We start from the raw sequence: 26,517 nt of genomic DNA, 5'->3' as shown, positions 1-26,517 counted from the left end.
AGGACGAGTCCCCTGAGTGGCCCTCCTGGAACATAGAGCCGGTCACGATAATACAGGAGTCCATCCGTGACCGACCAAGGCGAATCTGGCCCCACCTCTTCCTTCCGCTGAGCCACCCACGCCTCCTGCTGCTGCGCCTCCCGGATCCGAGCCCGTATATCCACCGGCTCCCGCACCGCAGCAAAAGACTCGACGGGGATCACTGTCCTGGGCGGAAGCTTGTCTTCCACTCGGGTGTACTCGGGCTTCCTGGACAGAGCATCCGCTCTCTGGTTGTGCCCGCTTGGTATGTACCGCACCCGGAAGTCAAACCTCGCAAAGAAGAGGGACCACCGGATCTGGCGTTGGTTCAAATTCCGAGCGGTCTGCAGGCTTTCCAGATTCTTGTGGTCCGTCCGGACCTCGATTTGATGCCGCGCCCCCTCCAGATGATGCCTCCAAGCCTCGAACGCCGCCTTGATGGCCAGCAGCTCCTTCTCCCAGATGGTATAGTTGCGCTCCGAGGGATTCAATTTCCGAGAGTGATACGCGCAAGGGAAAAGGGTACCGTTGGGCGTCGCTGCCTGGAGTAACACGGCCCCAATGGCAATGTCGGAGGCGTCCGCCTCCACGACAAACGGCCGTTGCGGGTCAGGATGCTTCAAGATGGGCTCCTTCATGAAGGCGTCCTTCAAAGCTTGGAACGCCTGTTGTTCGGGGGCGTTCCACTGGAACCGAGTCTTCTTCTGCAGGAGCCGGGTGAGGGGGGCTGTCAAGGCAGCAAAGCCAGGGATGAATGTCCGATAGTAGTTGGCAAATCCAAGAAGTCGCTGAATATCCTTCACGCGACGCGGGGGTTGCCAACTCTGCAACGACTCAACTTTACTCGGTTCCATGGCGATGCCCTCAGGAGAAATGCGGTGACCCAAGAAATCAATGGTCACCTGGTAGAACTGGCACTTCTCCAACTTGGCAAACAGCCGATGTTTCCGGAGGCGCTGCAGGACCTGACGGAGATGCTGATGATGCGCTTCACGTGACGGGGAGTAAATCAGGATGTCGTCCAGGTAAATCACAACAAACTGGTCCAACAGATCCCGAAAGATGTCATTCATAAAATGCTGAAACACAGCGGGGGCGTTGGTCAGGCCAAACGGCATTACCGTGTACTCGAAATGTCCATAGCGAGTACCAAACGCCGTCTTCCACTCATCACCCGGCCGAACCCTGACGAGGTTGTAAGCTCCACGCAGGTCCAGTTTCGTGAAGATCTTAGCCTCCCGGAGTCGGTCCAAGAGCTCGGGGATGAGGGGCAGCGGGTAGCGGTTACGCACCGTGATAGCGTTGAGTTTCCGGTAGTCACAGCAAAGCCGTAACTCGCCCGACTTCTTTTTGACGAAGAGCACGGGCGCAGACACTGGCGAGGACGAGGGCCGGATGAAACCACGAGCCAAGTTCTTTGTCAGGAAGTCCCGCAATGCAGCCAACTCGGGCTCCGACATGGAGTACAAACGCCCCACTGGGAGAGGCGCATCAGGGACTAGGTCAATGGAGCAGTCGTAGGGCCTGTGCGGGGGTAATTGGTCCGCCTCTGACTCGCTGAACACGTCAGCAAAGTCGGACAGTTCGGGAGGCAAGGAAACCCCTGGGGAACCCTCCACCTGGCCGGCACAGATATGGCGGGTGTGGTCCACGCACTGCAAACTTGGGAAGGTGACCAAGTTCTGAGATCAATAGATCTGTGGATCATGCGCCCGGAGCCACGCCAGTCCCAAGACCACGGGGAAGTGCAGATCCGAAGTGACGTAGAACTGAATGGCCTCCACATGGGTACTGATGGCCATACACACGGGTTGCGTGGCGGCCGTGATAGGCCCGGACAGGAGCACTCGACCATCGATGGTCTCCACAAGCATGGGCGGATCCACTGGACACTGGGGAACAGCCCATTTGGCCACAAAGGCCGAATCCATAAAGTTAGTGGTAGCCCCAGAGTCAATTAAGGCATGGACCGGAATCCCCTCTGGCTTGCCAGGGAGGATCAGTCGTGCCTCCAAAATCAAATGCCGTGGAGGTTCACAGGCACCGTCGGAACGGCGTCGCTCGGCGTGATCGTTGTGGGTCGCCCGATCTTTCACACCGTCTAGATCGGGCTCGGGCCGTTTCCCGATAGCAAAGCAGGGGACTTTCTCGGGGCAGGCTTGGTCACTGACGCCCGCTGACGCTTCTTCGGGCAAGAAGCAGCCAAATGTCCAGGGTCCCCACAGTAAAAACACAACCCCTCCGATCGTCGTCTGTCCATTTCCGTCACCGATAGACGGGACCTGGCGGCACCCAGCTCCATTGGCTCCTCCCTCTGGACTGGGGGCTCACGCACAACAGGGGCGGCAGGGGTCTGTGGGGTGGCACGGCGACTCTTACGCTGCTGCAGCCGGGCATCGATCCGCAGACAAAGATGGATCAGCCCATTCAGGTCTGAGGGAATGTCCACGCGGGCCAGCTCATCCAACATCTCCTCTGACAAGCCATCCTGAAAGGCATCCACGAGCGCAGCCTCATTCCAGGCGGAATCCTGGCTAAGCAGCCGGAAATCGCTGATATAGGCCTGTAGAGGGCGCTGACCCTGCCTCAAAGCTTTCAGGCGTCGGGTGGCAGTCTGCGCCTTAATCGGGTCCTCGTACATGAGGCGCATATGGTCACAAAACCCCCCAAAGTTATCCAACAAAGGGCTAGGCTGTGCCAACAGAGGCGTGCCCCAACGAGCTGCATCTCCCGACAGAAGGCTCAACACGAATCCCACCTTATCTCGGTCAGTGGGGAAATCAGCTGCTCTCACGCTGATATAAAGCTGGCATTGTCCCAGGAAGGCAGGAAACAGTTCTGGTTTACCAGCAAATTTATCCGGCATAGCTATCTGACATTTCCTCCTGGGTGGGGGGGCAGCATGTACCTGAGCCTGCAGTTGTGCCACCTGAGTGGCCAGCAAGGTGAGTTGCTGGTTGAGCTGGGCATTCTCGGCAAGAAGCTGCTCCATCGTAGTATTAAGGGGTGGGTGGCTGAAAGCAAACTGTTCTGAACCAGCCCTCTTCTCGCACCCCTAATCAAAAGAAGAGACTGGAAAGCGTCCAAGGCTAAAAGGCTTCTGCCAAGATTTAATAGTAAACACACAAGAGCTTATCTTCTCAAGCAAAAGAGTTGCTTTCAGCAACCAGCCCCTCCCCAAACACTCCTTTTATAGAGAGCTCAGGGCGTGGTCTCCCTGTGCCTCCTCCCGAGGAGTCCCATAGCCTTTCTTTGTTTGTCCCTGCTCGACTGCCTCCTGCGTCGGGCGTCCTTGAACAGGGCCAGCTGTGGGTCATCATCCTCCGCACTCTCGGGCTCACACAGCTGAGCAGAGGTTCCCGGCTGAGGACTCTGCAAAGTCTCCAAATCATCATCAGCCGGTTCGTTTCCCTCCTCCCCCACATCTGAGTCCTCCGATACATCGGAGCCGGCTGTCAGACCCACAGGCTGACCCTGAGTCACAACAGTTCCATCCAAAAAAGGTGCCGGAACTCCGTTCTGAGCGTTCTATGAGGAAAAAAGCCCTGCTGATACTACATTACAGGCAGTCGTGCAGATATAACTGATATTAATACATTTTGATTCAATTTCTCCAAATGGACAAAAATGCCACATTTTTAAACGTCTGTATTTCCATGATCCCAAGGTCTGTGGATAGCTGAACCAGGTTTATTAGTCAAGAAGTTTCAAACTTATGGGCGTTGTCAATTGACTATGGGATACCATTTTAGCACATGGGATGGTTTGGTTTTATTTCATTCATTACATTTAAGTTCTGGTTTTGAGTGCTGCTGACACTCTGACTACTTGTGAATGCTTAACCTTGCAAATTCTCCAAATCCAAAAGGGCAGATCAGTGTGAGGACATAAGGATGGACTTAACCTTGGATGTGAGAATTCAGAGTTGAAAACTTTATGTTCAGCCAGAAAACAACCTGTGTAAAATGGTGTAAGCCAAGATTTATACTAAAGAATAAAATTATCTGGCAGCTAGTTCTATCCATCTCCTTTGTATCTAGTACCTATATACCTTTAATATTTTTCTGCTCTAACTCTCTTACCCCATTTAATTAATAAGAAAACCAAGTGGCATGTTGACCATTTGTATGTCCCATTTGTTTGGATAGTGGCATATTCTGAAGCAATCAAAGTTTGATTACACGAAAACAAGCAGGTGAAAAACACCAGAAAAACAGACTTAGAGATGAGATCAGTAACTTTATAAAAATTCACCTGAAATTATACCAACAGCAAATAATTTTACCAAATGTTCTTAGCTTTTTCTACATTATTACACTTCGTGTTACCATTTAACAATACTTGCTTTTTACCTTTTCCTTTCCATTTCAGCTGGGATTTTTTTTCCTTTTAATTTCAAGTGTAAGCATTGTTCTGTGATTTTCATTTGTCCCAATGAAATTGTTACATAGTCCCCATTTGAATTACAAAATGTGGCTGTTTTTCTCAGGTTTTAATTAGCTTATTAATGCAGGGATGCCCTTGACTGCTTATCTGGAAGGAAAGAAACTAAAAAGCTTAATCCATTGTCTCATAACAGAGGCATTTGTTGCCCATTTGCTTAAGCCACAATGTAGTTGCAAGAGCTGTACTATGTATTTATTAACTTTTCACAGAATTAAATCATGGTCAAGTATTCTTGATCATCAGGCTTAAATGAGGCAATTAGAGGCAGAAACTGGAAGTTACAGCTGCATAATGAAGCCTAATGGGTATGATTCAAGACTCCAGTTTTATCCACTCGTTTTGTTATAAGCCACGTAATTTACATCGTGAAGGGAGAAGGAACAAATAAGTACATTTGCAGGCAAGAATGAGTGGCCCATATATTTTCCAGCAAGGCAGTGCTCTACATACCCAATCCCTTATTGTGCACTCAGCAGCAGCATAATAAATAGATCACTTCTTGATTCAGTTAAGCCTTTGGTTTCTTAGTGGAATCACAATATTTAAGAATGGAACAAGCAGAATTAAATCACAAAAAGTACTCCTAATATTTATTAGTGACACTTGTCTTCAGCTATTTCTACAAACAGAATAAAGTGTAAAAACTACTCGATGATCCCAGCCGTTTATGAGACCAGATCTGTTGGTTTCAGGAAATGCTCCACTGCCTTCAGACTTCTTCTACGCTACCATGTTTCCCCGAAAATAAGACCTACCCCAAAAATAAGCCCTAGCTTGATTTTTACACATGCGCCCAATATAAGGGTCACCCCAAAATAAGCCTTACTTAAGACCCCGTCACTCTATTGCACCCGGTTGCACGAGGTGGGCTGAGGCACATAGGTAAAAATCAAGCTAGGGCAGGGATGGGGGGATGGAGCTGCCCCATGCCGCCTACACCCACTTACCTTAGGACAGTTGCAGCGAGGCCTCCCAGGCCCCAACATCTACCTCACCTTGCCCGCCCACTTCTTCTGCAGCTGCTCACCGCCGCTCATGCGTGTTGCCCTCAGTCTCCATTTTGCTGGAAGAGGCCTTCAGGAAAGGCCTCTGCAGCTGAGAAACAAGCTCGGGATTGATGTGTGCGGTGCCCCCTGGCCTCCGTTTCACTGTCAGAGGCCTTTAGGAAAGGCTTCTGCCAGCAAAATGGAGGCCACGGGTGATGCACACAAGCGGTAGTGAGCAGCCACAGAAGTGGGCAAGTGATGCAAGGCAGATGTCAGGATGTGGGAGGCCTAGCTATGGTGGTCCTAAGATAAGCAGGTAAGACATCCCCCCAAAATAAGACCTGGTACCACTTTTGGAAGCAAAAACCAGCTCTTATTTTCTGGGAAACACAGTACTTTAGGATCTAAGAATTACCTTACAATGACAGTACAAGTAATCCCTGATACATGTGGTAAAAGGGAACAAGGTAAAATATAGTAATTTTTGACATAAGTGCTCTCAAAATTCCCATTGTAGTCTCCAAAAAAGCTGGCTATCAAGCAAGCAGTAAGAAAATAGGATTCTTCTCAAAAGATTAGTGGCTGGTACTTTTTCATCCCTTTTATGCTCTTTGTGTTCCTATGATTTTAGGAAATGATGATAACCTTAACTCCATCTTTTACGAGCATCTAACGAGATCTCTGCAGGAGACCCTTTGTGGAGATTTGATTCTTGGACGCTGGGGAAACTACAGTTCCGGGGACTGCTTTATTTTGGCATCTGATTACTTAAATGCTTTTGTTCACTTGATAGAAATTGGAAATGGTCTTGTCACATTCCAGCTCAGGGGGCTAGAATTTCGAGGTAAGCCCTCTCCTTAGCTTAAAGAGCAGCAGTCAAGAAAAAGCAGAAAAATCATTCATTGCATGCTCTTTGTAGATCTGAAATTTAGCATGAAATGGTCTATATGGGTAGCTGCTAAATCATTTCAGATTATTTGAGTTTGTGTAATAAATACTGCCAGAAAGTGACAGCTGGAGCCATTCTTTCCAGGGCCAAAATAGTTTTCTTGTCTCATGTTAGGCCTGGTTTACTGCAAAACAGGGGATTTATATCTAATTCTAGTGGGATTAAAGATAATAGTGACCTGGTGACCCATTAGATATATTTAATAGGAAATAAATGTGCACTCCTGACTTTACTACTTTAGAAATGAAACTCACTAAATTCAATAGTGAGGAACAATGTATAAATCTTCAGCCTTCAACATTAATAGTTCTTGTTACCTGGTTCTATAGATTGCACTTTGCTTTTTTTCTTTTCTCGTAGTGAAATCTATACTGGATAATCTGGGATTATCTTTGTTACATGTGATTGTACCTTCAGGGTTATTAGAGCTTGGCTTTTCTTATCTCTGTAAAAATAGACATAAAATGACACACTTACGCAATAATAGTCTCTAAATATTTACGATGATTAATATGTTATCTAGCAAAAATAAAAAATGTAATTGACCTTCCATGATATGTGAGCTGAATAGTAGACAGTTACATTCGCATAGCTCAAAGTTATGCATATTTTGATTTTCATTATTACTCAAAAATGAAATATAGTTATCTTTGTAGATGTGGTCAGGGAGAAGAAACTCTACTAAAAATATGCCTTAAAGTATATCAGGAATTCAAATAGCAATTAAAAAATGAGGAAGCTTCTAATGGTATTATTAATCAATAAACAAGAACAAATAAGAAAAAAGGATACAGGATATACTGTAATCATAAAATATATTATCACTTCAGTATGCAGAGCACATATCCACATCCCCTTTTTGGTCAATGTATATTTTTATTTTTTCTTTCAATATATTTTTTGGATTGAGTTTATATTGCCTATGTCTGTCTTGTTTTTTTCTTTTTTCTCTTTCTCTCTTTTTCTTTATGTTTGTGATATTTATTTTAAGTCGTGAGGTGATGTTGTCTCCTTCTAATTATTAGGAACTTTGATGTTCAAATGCTATATCAATGCTGTACAGTATAACTATTACACAAATATTTATTGCTGCTTGTAAGGGTTTAAGATAGCAGATTGAGGTTTAGTCAGCACTAGTAATCCGATTTGTTATTCAAGCCAATACGTGTGCTTTTATAAATGTATTATAAGAGATATATCATAGGACCGACTGTTTTGGATTTGGGGTTAATGAAATTCAATTATAGGATTGTTCATCTATCCACCCACTTTCTCAGATCACTTAGTTCCAAGCTGGATTTTATCAGAACTAACAAATAAAAACTTCCAGTGCAAAGCTTTCTTAAATTGTTATGGCCTGGCTGTTGAAAAGGCATAGCCAGGATATAAAACCAGAAAGGGTACTCTGAGTTTATGATTATGACATCTAGAAACCTAAGACTTGGCATGCACATCTGAACTGTATATCCATCGTTCTACATTTAAGGCAAAATATTTGGAAGTTATTGTTACTTTTATTTAATTTTAGGCCAGGGCATAGAATCTGACATGATTTACTTAGGAAGATGAAATAAACAGTCTGTTCCTTAGCAGTTTCTGTTCAGCACAGAGTAATCAGCCCATTTTATTTATTGTCATACCTCTCCCTTTGGTTGGCTTAATTGCTATGTATTAACTATTTAAAGGAGGACCAGCAGTTTTCTAGGAAGAGCTTATTTGCATTGATCTCTGCAGTTACTGTCACTGTGATTATCCTGTGTTTCGTTTCCAAGGGACTTACTGCCAGCAGAGGGAAGTGGAGGCTATAACTGAAGGAGATGAAGACAATGAAAATTGCTGCTGTTGTAAATCAGGCCACTTCCCTCACTTGCTCTCATGCAATGCAGCTTTCAACCTTCGATGGCTGACCTGGGAAATAACACGGACTCAGTACATTCTGGAAGGGTACAATATTATTGACAACAGCGCAGCCACCATGCTCCAAGTGTTTGACCTGCGAAGGATACTCATTAGATATTACATAAAGGTACAGTCATTTTCAGGAAAGTGGTCTGTTATTGATTTATTATTTTCATTTTATGTGGAATGGCTGCCCACTCGCAAAGCAACTCTGACTGGCTATTGAGATTTTTTAAAAAAAAACAAGTACAGCCATTCATTTAGTGACCGTTCAAAGTTACAGTGGCCTTGAAAAGCATGATTTGTGAACGTTTTTCACACAACTGTTGCAGCTTCTCCATGGTCACGTGATCAAAATTCGGACCCTTGGCAACTCTGGAAAGTATTTATGACAGTTACAGTGTCCCAGCGTCATGTGATCACCTTCTATGACTGACAGACAAAGTCAGTGGGGAAGCCAGATTCACTTAACAACAGTGTTACTAACTTAACAACTGCAGTGATTCGCTTAACAATTGTGGCAAGAAAAGTAATAAAATGGGGCAAAACTCACTTAATGACTGTCTTGCATAGAAGCAGAAATTTTGGACTCAGTTGTGGTCATAAGCCAAAGACTACATATACAATGCAAAAGCCACAATGAAAGAAATAAAATGTATGGTATACTATATATACTGTGTTAGGAGTAGAACACAACATTCATATATTTACATTTACATCAGATTTATATCTCAACCTGCATATTTTAAACATTTTTCTTTTTTACTTTCCATCTGCTTGACAACCAGATTTGAGTGAGGGGCTGTTTATCAACTTTAAAAGAATTCTGCTCTCTTCTTAGTAAAATGGGTCAGTTCCTGTAGCCTTTCTGCATATATTTGAAATAATTTACTGCATGGCTACTGGAGATTATTTAAACTCTGCTTTCATATTTGCTTGTCAATTTATTCCTTTTTCAAGAGGGAGAGAGAGTGAGCTCACAAAACTGCTTTGTGAGCTTTGTGGTTCCCCCTCCCCCCATTTCTGTTGTGTCAGCATAAATCTCCTTAAAAGGCTTAGCATGCTTTATCTCTTTCTAAAGGCTAAAACTCTGCCTTTTGCACTGAAGAAGTCCCTTTCTCCAAATTTAAATGCAAATTTAAATATAAAACTGGAAGGATGATATTCATAAATCTTAAGCAGGTATAATAACACTTGTATCGTTAATCCCCTCCAGTGTCTTAATGTTGTCTTTCTTGCAGTTTTCTTTTTTATTATTTTGCACCGTTGAATCATCCATCCTGTTCCCCTGAACCATAAGCATGTATTTCTGCAAAGACCCAGGAGTATAAAAAGCAGAGGAAAGTATAGAGTAGTGGTACAATGTGATACAAGGTTTGTTTTATTCTCCTTGGAGGCATTTCTCTAGTGTCTGAAATAATTGAACCTCTCCTAGTTCAATGTGTTACTAAAGCAAACCACATTTCTGTTTTCATGTACAGAGCATTATATATTTTACTGCAAGCTCCCCCAAAATCCTATCCTGGCTAAGAGATGAGTCATTCCAGAAGACACTGCAGCCATTCTCCAAATGGCATTATATTGAGCGTGACCTTGCCATGTTCAGCATTAACATTGATGATGATTATGTCCCTTGCCTTCAAGGAATCACCAGAGCAAGTTTCTGTAGTGTTTACTTAGATTGGATTCAGTTTTGCGCTGGGAAAAGAGTAGAGGTGAGTATTTCTCAAGTTTATATAACCTCTTGTAGGTAGTTGCAGTGGTTGTTATCAACAAATTTAAAATATAGAGTTCTTTTCTTTTTTTTAAAGGAAGTTTATCACATTCAGTCCTAAACCACTACCATAAATTTACTATATGCTAAATATTTCCCACCAAATCAATCAGCCTTCCCCAACCTGGTGCTTCCAAAGTGTTATTAAATGACATTTCCCATCCTCCCCAGCCAGCACAATCAAAAAGAGAGAGTGGATGAGGGTTATCGACTCTGTAGGTCAACACATCTGGAGAACTCCCAAGTTGGAAAAGCTTGTGAGAGTGTGTGACTCTTAAAAGCTCCTTGAAAACTAAGACAAAAAGAGAACAAATGGGGGAAAATGGGAAAACGTATGGCATGGAGAAATTATTTTGTGTTCAAAGTTGACAACCTGGTGTCCTCCAGATGTTTCTGACATAATTCTAGCAGTGCCTTGTGATTGATAGTGCTGATGAAGGTTGAATTTCCAAGCATTTGGAGGACAGCTGTTTCATACCTCATTGTTATATATTTCACTTGACAGTTTTTCAACCTGTCCTTCAAAATGGTTTTGACTAAGGAAAGAAAATAATGTGCCTGCAACAGGATTGGGCAAAAAGAAGCAAAGAAGGGGTTGGTAGTCAAACCTGTGTAGTCTTTTTAATATATATATATATATATATATATATATATATATATATATATATATGCAAATTATTCAAATTGCTAATAAAGAATTTGGGAGGCTAAGATGATCATTTCGAACTTTTTATGTTCTCATCAGTTAGTCATACCCTTTATCTGAGATTCGAACCCGGGCTGATTATATATCAGGCAGTGTTTTAACCTCCTGAGCCACGGGGTTCTTTCTCTCTTATATTAGCTAGAAGGCAAGGCAAATGTATGTTTAAGTATTTGTCAAGGCTTTTTGAATGGACCTTGCTAATTAACTCTTTCATTCCTGTTTTGGCCCGGCTCAGGGCTTATCCACAGGATATAGTCAACTATGACAGCTCATTATTTGTGCAAATTATTCAAATTGCTCAGGAGGTTAAAACACTGCCTGATATATAATCAGCCCGGGTTCGAATCTCAGATAAAGGGTATGACTAACTGATGAGAACATAAAAAGTTCGAAATGATCATCTTAGCCTCCCAAATTCTTTATTAGCAATTTGAATAATTTGCACAAATAATGAGCTGTCATAGTTGACTATATCCTGTGGATAAGCCCTGAGCCGGGCCAAAACAGGAATGAAAGAGTTAATTAGCAAGGTCCATTCAAAAAGCCTTGACAAATACTTAAACATATATATATATATATATATATATATATATATATATATATATATATATATATATATATATATATATATATATATATATATATATTTAAAATAAATAAAATGCCAAGTACCCGTACATTGCCTTACTTACACTACTAATTCCTTAACATAGGAAACTTAACATAGGATCTTTGTCTCAGAAATTACAATGGGACAATTACTAGGGAAGTTTATGTCTGTCGAGAGCCACAGCAAAGACCTTGAAAGAAATGGTTACAGAATCAAAGCAGGTGTTACCTCCAGGAAATAGAATGCATGAGAAAGAGACCGGACTCAATCCATCTTCATTTACTAGGGCAAGGATCCCCAACCTGTGCGAAAACAGGATGCCGTGCCTCAGGGTGCAAAAATGGGTGCTACTGCTCCGCGGGGTACGGTAATGGGGCACTGCGCCACGCAAGAATGGGGCAGGGCTAGTGAGTATCATGTGGGTGCTAGCCCCTCCCCATTCACATCACGCATGTGCTCGCAGCCCCGTGCACCTGTGCACGCATGTAAAACGCTTCCCCCTCCCTTTCCTTCCAGTCTGCCAACTGAGAAAGGTTGGTGACCTCTGTACTAGGGTATAGGAAGAAGGGAAAGAAAATATAGATTTTCAGGATTGTTATTACAGCCTATCTCAGTGAAGTGGCATTCCAGGCAAACTTGTGGAAACTGTTTCCTGGCCTATCTTACCCTGAAGGGCTCACAACCATACAGCAATGGACTGATGCAATATTAGTGAGCTTTTGGTGTGGCACTAAATACAGTATTACGTGTTTTGCAGCCTGTAGAATGTGATGAAGATTCTCCTTTAGTAACCCTTTCCTTTGCATTGTGCATTCTTGGTAGAAGAGCACTGGGAACAGCATCACACAATATGGCCATCAGGTAATTTTGTTGTGTGACAATGCTTAAAACAGTAATAGCTTGCTAATGGATGGGGAAAGTATTCACTCATCCAAATGATTTGTTTTTCCATTTATTGTAAAGGAAGAACTGCAAGAAGAAAAATTATTTTTGAAATCAGTAACTTGGTAGCTTTTTCAGATGAATACGTACATCTTGAATAATTCTGTATTTGTAGCACGGGAATACATAAAAGAATGCATTCTTGAATTTCTTGAATTTACCCTTACCTTTTAATATGGGTATAAGAACCTTTTTGAATGAAAACCAAGTCTCTAGACAAATTGATGCAACTGAAAATATGTGAATATAACCAAGACTCTTGTGGTATTAAAATAATTCTGGTGACAACTAATAATTGTATTAATGCACAATTTCTGTGGATTATACTCCCCGTGTATATCTATGAAATATATGCTACCTATACCAATTAGAGCTATCGTAGCATACGAAAATATTATATAAATGAGGACCCAGATTGTTGGGGGCAATAAGCTGACTTTGTAATAATGCCGTTTGGGGGGGTTGTGTGAAAGCCCTAATAAGCAGGCATATACATAGAATGAAGGCTACTGCTAAGCTTGTAAGCCGCCCTGAGTCTTCGGAGAAGGGCGGGATATAAATGGAATTAAAATAAATAAAATAAATAAAAATAAACCAACATTTTTTTTGAGTCCCACATCTCTAATAGTTAGCTGGATGCTTCTTAAAATATTGCATAGATGTTCACAAAATGTTTTTTTATTTAAACAATCATAATATTAAATCATTACAAATATACAATTCAGATACTGAAGTAGGCAATTAATCATGCTAATGCCCAGACAATCAAAGTCTCCCTGTCCTCTTAAACACCTATTCTAATAACCATTTATAAATAGTGATTATAGCCTTATTATTTTGTACAGAACCTGCCTATTCTTCTAATGCTAGAAGAAGCCTTGAAAAAATACCTCATTCTTTTTAGTGAAACTTACTGCCTACCAAGTATATGCAAAATTGCTGCCTTTTCCCTATAGTGCTGTTCACATTGGACCATCACTCACTTGCTTTGTTTTGAGAGGAAGTGGTTCATAATGTGTTTGTTTTTCATGGAAAACCATAGTTATATATATCAGTCTCATTTACATTATTTGGAAATTAAATAGGCAAAGTGTTGATATTACACATCAATTTTTACTAAGTAAGATATCTATACTGTTGACAGTCATTAGGAAACCATTACCATTACAGGGCAAAATGAATGTTTAGGGAGGAATACTAAGTTGTATGCTACATCAGAAGTGAAGTTTACATTATATACATGAGCTAGTAATTTGCATTCATTTACACATGAATTATGGTCTAATCAATTTAGGAAAAGTGTTTAAAGGCAAGACATGCTGGCAATATTCTTATGGAATGTATGCAAATAATGTTTGATTTACCTGTCACTGTAAATGTCAGTAGATGGCAAACATTTATCTTTTAAATTATGCCATGTTTTCAACAATTAATAGGACATCGACATTAAGTTCTGTTGAACTTCTTCAGTGCAAATTGGAGGGCGTAGCTTTATGTCTTCAAAAGAAGGATTTGTTATAGAAATCATATTTGTAGCTATCTGTCCTTAGTCAGTTTGGTCTAGTAGTTAAGGCACCAGGTTAGAAAGCAACAGACCATGAGTTCAAGTCCCGCCTTACCTATGAAAGGCACGTGGGTGACCTTGAGCCAGTTACTTTCGTTCGCTTCAGTTCACCTCACAAGATTGTTGTTGTGAAAATAGAAGGAAGATGTGTGGGAGATGTTCACCCCCTTGATTTATTTGTAAAAATAAAAAAAGGCCAGGAAATAAATAAATAAATGCCCCAACAGGTAATCTGATAGTTATTCTGAATATTCTGACTTTTAATATACTATTATCTATAGTGGGTGTGCAGGCTTCCAGGCTTTAATTAAATCTCAAGAGAAGAGGTTCTTCCATTTACCAGTAATGCAGCATCCCGTCTTTGAAACATGTTGGATAATTTCTCCTATTTCGTTATCAAGTTTTAAGAAATTATCTGGGATGAAAAATTCAAAAAGCCCATTTATCTTCATTTGAGAAGGAGCCCTTCAAAATGGAGGAAAAGTCATAATTATTTTTTTTAAAAAAATCTTCTATTACTCCTTTGTGTAGCCATTTCAACCACAGTATTTCCAGAAGCTCACAATCTAATGCAAACACTAAGTCTTCAGTTGCAACTACGTTAAACCATTTACAGCAGGTCACAAAAAACAAAACGAAACAACATTCTCACAGAGTCTGAGTAAGTAGGAAGATTGCAAAGAAAAAAAGAAATTTTGGGTACCGAATCTTGTAAATTGGATATTTGTACTTGGCGCTCATTTATCAGTAAGTGTATTAAAGCAGTGCCTCCCAATTGCCTTTGATCCTCTTTCCGAGTCTTGGTTTAATGGGTAAGCTACTAATTGCTTATTTGATTCCACAAAAAAGTCCATCTGTTCTTGTTCTGCAATATTTTGGAAACATCCATTTTCTTTCTCAGGCTCAGAGAGTTCCGTCACAACTATGAAAGAGATCTTATTTTCAACAGCTGTAATGGAAACTGAATCTGTGAGTAATTAATATGATTGTTTACAGCTTAGACTCCTTCCTCCATGGCCTCCATGCCTTGTTCAAAGGAGATTTTCGAATTACATCAAGAGATGAATGGGTATTTGCAGATATGGACCTCTTGCACCAAGTTGTTGCTCCTGCAATTAGAATGTCATTGAAACTACATCAAGTGAGTTTTCCCCTTTTCTCCAGCAAATACTTCTTGTACGTTATACAAACTTTATTATACTGATCATGTGGTAGGCGTAACAAGGACAACCAGAATGCTTACACGTTGGCCAGTTAAATTCAAATGAAACAGTATATGTGCGGCTGTGAATTTCTTCTAAGAAATGCACTTACCGGTATATAACTCAGACCATTAATTATTGGAAGGGTAGATCTTAGGATGTATTTTAGTCACTTCATCGTTTTACGTATAGTAAAACTCGCCCCTCATTTATTCAACCATTGAAAAGACATACCAACTTTGTGTGGTAAAGGAAAAAAAATGCATTCTTAAAGCCAGATAATTTCAGACATTTCAATGAATTTCTCATCTTTCTCTTTGGAGGTGTCTGGTATCACCAACCAGCACAAGCTGGAGGGACCCAAAATAATTCAAACCAGCTGAAATGCTAATAATGGGATTATTCTAGTGGAGCAAGCCAAAACTGCTACACACCTTCATTGTGGCTTTTTGCTACACCTCTGCACAAATGCAGTGTGGCTTGCAATTTCACTGAAGTTTCTAAACCTAAAACTTTTCATCTCTTCAGAAATATTTCTGATCATAACCATTCCTTTCCTTTAATACCAGGACCAATTCACTTGTCCAGATGAATATGAAGATCCTACTATTCTTTATGATGCAATTCAGTCCTTTGAAGAGAAAGTTGTGATTTGTCATGAAGGGGATCCTGCTTGGCGCAGTGCCATCCTCTCAAACAAAGAAGAGCTCCTTACTTTTAGGCATGTGGTGGAAGAAGGAACGGATGAATATAAAGTTATTATGCTCCACAAAAGCTACTTAAGCTTCAAAGTAATCAAGGTAGCATCACCTCTGCCTCGTTTTCATTGTCTGATGGTTGAGATTCAGAGCTGCTGTATTTAGCATTTTATTCCCATTCTAACTAGGCAAGTCTCTTGACAGAATGGCCTAGCAAAGGTTAGAACTGGGATCTAAAGGCCATTTAACTGCGGGGGTGGCAAAGTGATGGGAACAGCAATTTCCAAGACCAGAATCAATATTTGGATAAACAGGCATGTAGGAACCCCGTGGGCTGACTCTGGTCGTTGTTTTTGCTTTCTTATTTTTAAAAGCATTTTATCAACAGAGGGTGGGTAATTCGGTAGGATCATAGCTTTATTATTTTTTTATTTCAAAGAAACTAGTTTGACTGGCTATTGAAATTAGCCTTCCATCCCTATTAGATCAGTAAATTCTAACCTAATTAGGGGCACTGCTTCCCAAAAGAAAATATACATGGGAACCATTGCCCTAAAAATACCCAACGAATCCCACAGAGTGAACTAAAACATACAGTGATTTATAGTTGTCATGTTTATATATTTCTCACTTAATGTTTCTCATAGAGCAATACAGGTGGTCCTTGACTTTACAAGCACAATTGAGCTCCAAATTTCCACTACTTAAGTAGACAGTTGTTAAGTGAGTTTTGCCCCATTTTTATTACCTCTCCTGCCACAGTTGTTAAACGAATCTCTGCAGTTGTTAAGTTACTATCACTGTTGTTAATTGAATCTGGCTTCCCAATGGACTTTGCTTGTCAGAAGGTCATAAAAAAGTGACCATATGACTCTGGGACTCTGCAACCGTCACAAATACATGCCAGTTGCCAAGCATCCAAATTTTGATCCCCTGAGCATTGTTGCTGCAACGGTCCTAAGTTGAAAAATGGCCATAAGTAAGTCATAAGTCATTTTCTTCAGTGCTGTTGTAACTTTGAATGGTCACTGACTAAATGGTTATAAGTCAAGGACTACCTGTAGTCTAGGAGTGAAGGTGTATGTATGAATATAAAGCAGCAGTGTTCAGCTCATTGTTGAACATGGCTTGATGGAATGTCTACAGTTGAGGGTGAAGGTTCGTTCTCCGAGCTTGTGGGTTGGCTTCCAAACATTAGGTTACCAGGCTAGGTAACAAAGATGTTACCTAGCCTGGTAACGAAACATTTGGAAACCAATCCACAAGCTCGGAGAATGAACTTTCGCCCTCATTCTACACCTGAGCTACAGATATTCACCATTATTGCAAATGTCTACAGTTCTCAGGTGCACAAGAAACTTAACCTATGCTCATTTTAGCCTTAGTGCTAGATTACAGTATTGATAGATTCCATGTTCCTTTGGCTCCTCCTTTTTTCAAGACTGACCAGGAGTCAAAGAGATGATGAAAAAATAAACTTTTACTTCCAACAAAGCGAAAGCATTCATACAGCTGAGCTGTTACCATGCCATAAATTTTTGCATTGTTATGTATCCATCGAAGAGTACATTCTTCTCCCACTCCAGCCTGGCCTACGTAACATTGCTCCTCTTTTTAACATTGAAAGAAAAGTCTGTATCTTCCAAAAATCATCTCCTGCGCTTAATATAAATCTAAATGCTCTATTTCTCATAGCAGATTATGACCTTCCCTCCTCCCGATTTTTCAGAGGAAGGGTGGGAGAAACTATAGCAGGCCCAGCACTTGCAAATGGCCCTGTGGCCTTGAAGTAAACAACTCTGCAGTGCAAACAGCAGGTGGATTGCAACCCCCATTCATTTTCTCTCCAAAATGTTTCCACATGGTTTTGTACTTTTGTTTATTTCTAGGTTAACAAGGAATGTGTCCGAGGGCTGTGGGCAGGACAGCAACAGGAACTGATTTTTTTACGCAATCGTAACCCAGAACGAGGCAGCATCCAAAACAATAAACAGGTGTTGAGGAACCTGATTAATTCTTCATGCGACCAGCCTCTAGGATACCCCATGTATGTTTCTCCTTTGACCACATCCTATATAGGCACTCACAGACAGCTGAAAAATCTCTGGGGTGGACCGATAAGTCTCAACAGCATTAAAAGATGGTTCAGAAACAAGTGGCTTAGGTAAGCAGCGGGGGGGGGGAGAGGGGGGGCTCATTACCAGAGATCTTCCATTGCATCTCAGCTGATATCTTAAAGGACATCTTAGGGCTCTCAAAATGCAAGATAGACTTTTTAAATGAGAACTTTAAGCGATACATGCTGCCTTCTGTCTCCACTGCCTAAAATAGAGTTTATATTAATTCATTTACTTATTTTATTTACTTGATTTCTATAGCCGCCCATCTCAGCAAATTACTCTGGGTGGCTATAGAAATCAAATACTACTAAGTGGAGTTACTTACTATCCACTTAAATTAGATCAGCAACCAAAGCACTGATTTGCCTCCCTCCTTATGTAGTTGTAAGAGTTATATGCACATTCTCTTTTGCCCCTCACGGCTGTTTCCCAGGAGCCCTTCGTTTCAGAAGTTAAACCACAAAAGAGATTCATCCATTCCTATCGTATTCTCATTCCATCCGGATTGAACTGAGCATCCTACATATTCATGGTCCCTTCATTATATTTAGGCAGTTGCTAATTGAAAGAAATTCACTGTAATAATACGTGTGTGTGTGTGTATTTGTCAGATATATATGCTATATACAATTTTGTCAGATACACGCACACACGCACATATGTATGTATGTACGTATATGGAACTCACCTGTATATAGCAGGAACTCACTCCTTTCAGATTTTCTGAATTTTTGTATAACATTTCCTCTGAACATTAACAGCAAGTAAGAAAAGGAATCTGCGGTACAATATGCTAGTGGCAAAGATTTGTAAAACTTGACAGAAAGGAGGCAAGTACATTATTGTAGAACAGTATGTACCTCCAGAGGAATGTTGTTTTTTTCATCCTCTATGGCTCCATCTTTCTCCAAATACCAGCTATTCTGCACCTTCCAATAATGTTGCGGTATTTTATAATTTAAATGGACTGAGACTGAATGCCGCGATGCAGAATCATCTGTTACCACTCTGTTGACACTGAACCAAATTCGCCTTTGACAAATAACAAAGTAATACATTTGATCAAATGACCTAAACTGCAGAATTTGTAGAATATATTCTACTGCAGTGAATTTCTCAATTTACTATGGAACTGGGTCATAGGGTTAATAATGACATATGAAATAGCCAGGCAAATTTGTCACTTGAGATTTTTTTTTCAGCATTTGATTTTTCAGAATTAAAATATCTGGATGAGTTGAAGAGTTTTGCAACTGTTCAGAAACAGAAATAAAAGAGATCCTAAATGACTCATGTTCTACAAACTAAGAACCAAAATGGACCTCCCAACTTTTCCTGCAACTATTTTCAGTGAGGATAATAACAACTTAAAAGAGAGGAGGGATACACTTCGGGGGGGGGGGGGGAATGCAGGCCTTAAACATCTTTATTCCCCAAGCTAGCATTCTAGTTGTATTCTGGACATGGCAGCGTATCTTGTTTTAAAAATAAATAGATTGTCCTGTTTATGGGACTTCTACATCACACATATTAATAGTGCAGATCATAGCATGGGATCTAGCATGGTTTAGTGGTTGGAGCAGAGACTGGAGACCTGTGATCCATCAAATATTGCTGAAAAACAACTACCTTAACCCTAACATTTGCCACCGATGATGGACTGACTGGAGCTGTTTGTGACTGACAATTGTAATTCAGCAATATTTGGAGCTCCCACACACCATTAAAATGTGAGGCTAAGGTCAAGCTCAAATTTCCACTCAGCCATGCAGCTTATTGGTTTTCATCCACTTACGTATTTTAATCTGAACTAGCTCTGAAAATAAAATGAGGAAGAGAATGACTAAATAGTGAGCTGCTAGGATCAAAGAAAAATGTAGGGGGAAAACACTGTCAGGAGGTATGTCCAAAGTGCAAATTCCATTACCACTGCATTTCAACACTGTTTTTTTATATGAAATATTTTCAGTGGAATATTTCATGTGCAACTTGCACAGCTCATTGCTATTATTGGCCAAAATATTATATGTTTCATATGAGCCCAGTATGAAAGCTGACAGAGAGATGTCGATGAACATCTGCCTTTCCCATAATTTGCCAAAGAAACGTAAAACAATTCTGAGAAGTAAAACTTCCTATTATATTTTTCAAAGAACGGTCTTTCTGGCCCAGCGCTGTGTTCCCACTGTGGAAAACAAAGACATTGGAAGCAAAGGGAAATTACCTTCCTGCTTATGTTCCACAGAATCTGCCCCTGAAAACTCCAGTGTATTCTGGTGCCCCTGACTATCTCTTTTCTAACAGAATGCGGAAGGACTGTAACCCAAACCACAGTAGAGGAAGCTGCGAGGAAGGTGCCAGCAGGAATGGATCTTCCAGCAGTAATCCAGCTAATAATTCAAGCCAGAGCAGCAGCTCCCAGCATACAAGGAACAGCACACCCCAACTGCACCCTTCCTTTCAAGTCGCTCAGTTCTCAGGTACTAATTCTCAGTTGCATTTGTTCCCTGGCAGAAGGGTATTATAGGTTGACCAATAATGAAAAAGTATAGATGGCGTATAATCCAAGTGAAACACAAGGCGTTGCAAAAATAAAACTATAGCACGGAATGTGACACTAGAACCCTGGCTTAGTCCAAAAGATATTCCAGTGCCTAGTCAATATCAAGCTGTTCCCCTGAACCCCTTGGCCTATCTGCAATGAGAGCAAATTTATCATGATGTTATACTGCAAATGACACCAATTGCATCACTTGTATCATTTTTGTGATAGTATTGTGACATAAGGGACATCAACTTGCCTTCTACTGGAGGCCTATGCCTCTCTCTCACTGGCCCAGGAGCAGAGATAGGTCCGTAGCAAAAGAGAGTTTTTGATATCCCATGAACCAGATTCATGAAGGAATCTTGCATTTCAACTGCTTTTGATGCCACCTCAGCTTCTTTTGAAATTAATGGGTTTAAAAAAGCTTATAACCCTGTCCTGGAACTGGGGCCATAAATGTTGCGGTTACCTGCTGTGGTATGAGTATGCCTACTGACCTTAGAATTAACGCACAGAAATATTCTGACAATATCTACCCATACATAGTAATACTAAGCTTACAATGAATATTGCTGCTAAACTGCTCCAATTATTTAACAGTATTGTATGCCTATTTGCTTTCACGGGCTACTCCATAGGTAATTGGAAAAACAAGCTTAACTATAACACAACAAATATGAATAACCCAAGGAAGTTTACTTTGTGTGGGCGGCCTTACAAATCTTTTAAATGAATCAAATAATTTAATAATTAATTTTATTTGGCTTTATCTTTTCATCTACAACTCTAACAGTCAAAGTTCTCTGAGTAAATGTAGGGATGGAGTGGGTTTTAAGCTTCAAAAATGTATTTATAAAAGGATATAAAAGATTCTTTTGTTTCCTAAGTTTTTGCAGAAATTGAGTTATTTATGTGGAAATATGGGTGGTCTACTATAACACACTTTAACCACTGAATTAAAGACATGTATGGGATATTTTTGGACAGTGGTCAGATTAACTGTTTAAAATGAGAGCAGATGTTTAATTACTTTTGACTGTGAATGTCAGCATACCAGAATTCTCACCATACAGTGCTTCCTAGCTACAGTATATTTTTACTTTTTATTTAACAATATTAGCATTAAAGTAATCATCAAAGAATGAAATTTAAGGAACCGAAAAAAATGAACTTTTCTATGAGTCTGCAACTAAAACTTTCCTACTCCACTTTTAACTGCAATAACATTTAAGGGTTTACATTCAAAAGAATATCAGAAGATTAATAATTTTACAACTTTAAAATAGAAGGTAGTGGGGTACAACATAGATTAACTACAAAAATGATTTAGTATATGCTTAATTGTTCCAAGAAGAAAAAATAGAATATTTAATTGTTGCTTCCAATATAAAACTAGTCCCCATATAAGTTTTAATTATTATTTCACGTGTATTTAATATATATAGTAAGCCAAGCAGATTTTAATAGAAAATGCACATTGATCACTGTATGTTCGCATATATGTATGTATTGATTATACATTGTTTCTCATGCCATTTAAGAATGGGTTACACTGTATTGCCAGTTCTCTTTATTTTTATTCCCACACCAACAACTCGATGAGATAGCTTGAGCTAAAAAGAGACAGTAGCTCAAAGTCATCTAGGGATTTCCACGGTTAAGTCAAGACTTGCTGAGAATCTTTGCCTTTCATAAAAGTCTAAAATTCATATCTAGCTTTACTGATTCTGAATTGTACCTGCTTGCAGGAACCAACTGCAGATTCTCCACTATGGCACATTTTTTGGCACTAATCCTGTCAGGAGCCACAAAGTGAAATGAGGGTTTACAAAATGCCCTTGGTTGACATCAATAAGTATGAATAAGTGAAGTATTCCTACATTGCTACATCTATTATTACATCTATTACTACTACTGCTATTACTACTACTATTACTACTATTAGGAGCATGATGGCACATGTGGTTAGGACACTGGCTTGACAAGCAGCAAGCCTATATTTAAGACCTGAGTACGCCATGGGGTGGAATGAACTCCTGTCCTTCGCTCCAGCTCCTCCTGGGGACATGAAAGGAGCCCCCCAACTGGGAATCCCCCAAGCAATAGTGATGTCACTGGCTAATCCTTTCAACCCAGAAGCACCTCAGGATGAACTGTTACTACTACTACTACTACTACTACTACTACTACTACTACTACTACTCAGTAATGTAGATTGATTTAGGCAAATGTTGAAAGGTGTCTTTGCATTATTATATAATAACCTGGGCTGAAATATTACCCTTTTCAAGCTGATTTTTTTTTAAAATCCCATTTATATCCCGCCCTTCTCCGAGGACTCAGGGCGGCTTACAATCGAAGGCACAAATCAATGTGCTTAGCAATAGCCTTCATTCTATGTATATGCCTGCTTATTAGGGCTTTCGCACACACACCCCAAGCGGCATTATTACAAGGTCAGCTTATTGCCCCCAACAATCTGGGTCCTCATTTTACCTACCTCGGAAGGATGGAAGGCTGAGTCAACCTTGAGCCTGGTGGGATGCGAACCTGCACTAATGAGCTAAATCATCTTGCAGTGTGTGCCTCTCCATTCTTCCTCCAGACTCTGGGTCCTTGGTTTCCAAATGAGATGCAAAAGTTGCTCTCATCAGAAAAGAGGACTTTGGACCACTGAGCAATAGACCAGGTCTGTTTTTCTTTAGCCCAGGTAGGACGCTTCTGACGTTGTTTGTTGTTCAGGAGCGGCTTGACAAGAGGAATACGACATTTGAAGCCCTTGTCCAGGATCCGTCTGTGTGTGGTGGCTCTTGATGCACTGACTCCAGCCTCAGTCCACTCCTTGTGAAAGTCCCCAACACTTTTGAATGGCCTTTTCCTGACAATCCTCTCCAGGCTGCGGTCATCCCTGCTGCTCGTGCACCTTTTTCTTCCACACTTTTCCCTTCCACATAACTTTCTATTAATGTGCTTTGATACAGCACTTTGGGAACATCCAACTTCTTTTGCAATTACCTTTTGAGGCTTTCCCTCCTTATGGAGGGTGTCAATGATAGTTTTCTGCACAACTGTCAGGTCAGCAGTCTTCCGCATGATTGTGATTCCTACTGAACCAGACTGAGAGACCATTTAAAGGCTCAGGAACCCTTTGCAGGTGTTATGGCTTAATTAGCTGATTAGAGTGGGACACTGAGCCTAGAATATTGCACCTTTTCACAATATTCTAATTTTCTGAGATTGTGGATTTGGGGTTTTCATGAGCTGTAAGCCATAATCATCACAATTATGACAAATCACGGCTTGAACTATCTTGCTTTGCATGTAATGAGTATCTCATATATTATTTTCCCCTTTTAAGTTGCATTACTGAAATAAATGAACTTTTGCACGATATTCTAATTTTTCGAGTTTCACCTGTATGCCTTAAAGCCTTGAACCATGGTGGCGCAGTGGTTAGAATGTAGTATTGCAGGCTAACTCTGCCCACTGTCAGGAGTTCAATCCTGACCGGCTCAAGGTTAACTTAGCCTTTTATCCTTCTGAGGTCAGTAAAATGAGGACCCAGATTGCTGGGGACAATGGGCTGACACTTTAAACCACTCAGAGAGTAATGTAAAGCAGTAGGATAGCGGTATATAATTCTAAATGCTATTGCTATTAAATCTTTCAGATTTTCTGGTTAAGCATGTTTATTAAACTGATGTCCTTGGGAAAAAAATGGGAGTAGTGCTTTGCACTGGGCATTAATTGAATAGTGGGGAGATGATTTGAAGGGTTTAATTATGGATAGAGTTTCTCCAAATGATTTTTTCTTTCTTTTTTCTTTTTCTTTTTAAAGGCAGGAGAAAATTCAGGAGCCAGTCTGTTCAGACGCATGCTACTTTGAGTCAAAGGCCCCCTCGCTCAAGTCATTCTGGTCCAATCTTAGAGAGTCATCCACCCTTCATCGAGACTTCCACTTCGGCTCATGAAATTGCCCCAAGACTTTCTGACAGCCAACTCTCCTTCCACAATTCTGCCACCTCTGTGTTCTCCCCAACCGCTGCCATCCCTATCTTGGGCCAACTAACAGTGCAGGAGCGAGCTGGGGCTGTGCTCACGTCTAGTCTGGCCTCATCCACTAGTTCTACTCTCAGCCTCTTGTTTGGTAAAAGAAGTTTCTCAAGTGCACTGGTCATTTCTGGGTTGTCTGCAGCTGAAGGAGGAAACACAACAGATACCCAATCATCCAGTAGTGTTAATATTGCAATTGGGCCCTCCGCTAGAGCAGCAAACCGTAACAAGCAGGAGGCCATACGGGTAAGATATAGCCAAAAAGGTGAACTTTCTGCCTTATTCTGTCCTGGAGAAAGCCCGTCTATATAGTTGTTAAGATCTGTAACCAACTGGATGGCAATTAATCAATTATAGTGCCTTGTTCTGCCAAAGGGATTGGCTATTTATGGCTCCTTAACCACGTGTAACTACAAATGCTTGTTTCTATGGCATATATAGTTATATTAAAATTATCATATGAAAGGGTCCAAGGAGAAAGGTGGGCTAGGCAGCCACTGATTAAATTCGTGTTTAGGTTATTTGAGTCAGCATTGACAATATTGCTACTTTCTCACGCTCCACAAAAGCGGTATCACCTACAGCTACTTCACAAGCACCCCTGTTGCTACTAAACCTTAGATCGGCTTTGTTGATTACTCCATATCTGCCACTGAATAACATTTAGTAAATTCCTGAACTGTTTTTTGCAAGTGCCCGGGTTGGTTTTCTGGCTTTACCGCAATTCCTTCCCTTATATTAGATGTGGTAGATTATGATGAAACCTGAGATATCAAGGTGAAAATATCTGGTGACAAAGTTGAACATGGCCTCCAAATACTGACTCTTTTTGGCAATGCTTCTTTGAATGGTGCTGTTAGAACACTAATGATACTGTCTCTTATTTTTTTTTCAAAAGCAGTTGTCTGATGATTATGAAGCAACTGATGGTACTCAATCCAGACAGTGGAGGGACCTAGGAACCACTCACGCTCTCCTGATAAGCCATATGGTGGAATGCAGAAGGGCCAGCCAAGAAGATATGGAACTAGAAGACTCTGCTTCTCAACACAGCCTTTCTGAAGAGTAATATAGAGCAGGGGGTCTCCCAACCTTGGCAACTTTACGACGTGTGGACTTCGACTCCCAGAATTCTTCAGCCAGCACGGCTGGCTGAGGAATTCTGGGAGTCGAAGTCCACACGTCGTAAAGTTGCCAAGGCTGGAGACCCCTGATAAGAGAGGATGCTCGCGGAAGGGATAATGCCTTATAAAGCTGATTTTTTTTAAAAAAAATAAAATTGGGTTAGTTTGTCAGAGGAATGAATAAAACAAAGAAAAATTAAAGGATCTTTTTGTTTTTGGGGACCCTTCACAAGAAAGCCCTCCATAAAAAAAACGTAGGGAGATAATATATCTCACTAATAATATTTAGTGCTGCCCACATCACAGGTTACTGGAATTCCAAACTTGATTTAAAAGAAAATCAATTTTGGCCGTCCATCCTCTGCAAAGGAACACTAGGCAGTATGATTGGGGTGGTTTGCAGGGAGGACTGGGGCCAGATTGGTGCATGTTTGGTAGCGAGACTGGAAGGAAAAGAAAATCTGAATGCGGTTCAGTGGGGGGAAAAAAGCACATCAACATCTGTCTCTTCTCATAACCAAATAGATGATTGCATGCTAAATAATGGGCTTTTTATACATAATGCATAAAAAAGGATTGTTTGTAATTGAGGCAATGAATATGGAACAGGAAAGAAAGCTGCCTCCTCTTGAGATTAGTATGCAGAATCTTTTTTAAAAAAACGTCAAGAGGAAAGCCGCCTTTGTTTTGAAGGGTTCTGGAACAAAGGGAAATTGTTTAGTCTAACTGTTGCTTTCTTGCTTTTTGTAATCAGCTTTTGCACCAGGGAAATCTCATGAAAGCGTGAGAATCATGTACATGGATGCGATGTACTGAAGGAGGGAATAAGGGAGTGTACAGGAATGATCGATGTCTTCCTTATGATGTAATGGCTCTGT

At 40.8% G+C, this 26,517-nt stretch overlaps 1 protein-coding gene across 1 annotated transcript in view; it reads left to right on the top strand.

Moving 5' to 3' along the window:
* The window catches only part of PCNX2 (pecanex 2), a gene marked incomplete at both ends in the record, with an annotated part of 114,397 nt that extends 88,813 nt beyond the window's left edge, over nt 1-25,584 (top strand). Inside the window, 10 exons of the mRNA XM_083371500.1 lie at nt 6,085-6,297; nt 8,175-8,428; nt 9,783-10,016; nt 12,149-12,252; nt 14,894-15,038; nt 15,669-15,899; nt 17,687-17,961; nt 20,222-20,397; nt 24,301-24,761; nt 25,414-25,584. Coding sequence (XP_083227626.1) covers nt 6,085-6,297; nt 8,175-8,428; nt 9,783-10,016; nt 12,149-12,252; nt 14,894-15,038; nt 15,669-15,899; nt 17,687-17,961; nt 20,222-20,397; nt 24,301-24,761; nt 25,414-25,584 — 2,264 coding nt within the window. The remainder of the gene's footprint in view (nt 1-6,084; nt 6,298-8,174; nt 8,429-9,782; nt 10,017-12,148; nt 12,253-14,893; nt 15,039-15,668; nt 15,900-17,686; nt 17,962-20,221; nt 20,398-24,300; nt 24,762-25,413) is intronic.
* Nucleotides 25,585-26,517: the final 933 nt, after the last annotated feature.

Source organism: Vipera ursinii (assembly GCF_947247035.1).
Source record: "Vipera ursinii genome assembly, chromosome: 1".
Lineage (NCBI taxonomy): Eukaryota > Metazoa > Chordata > Lepidosauria > Squamata > Viperidae > Vipera > Vipera ursinii.
Note: the sequence above shows the minus strand (reverse complement) of the source record. Positions and strands in the feature narration are given on the sequence as shown.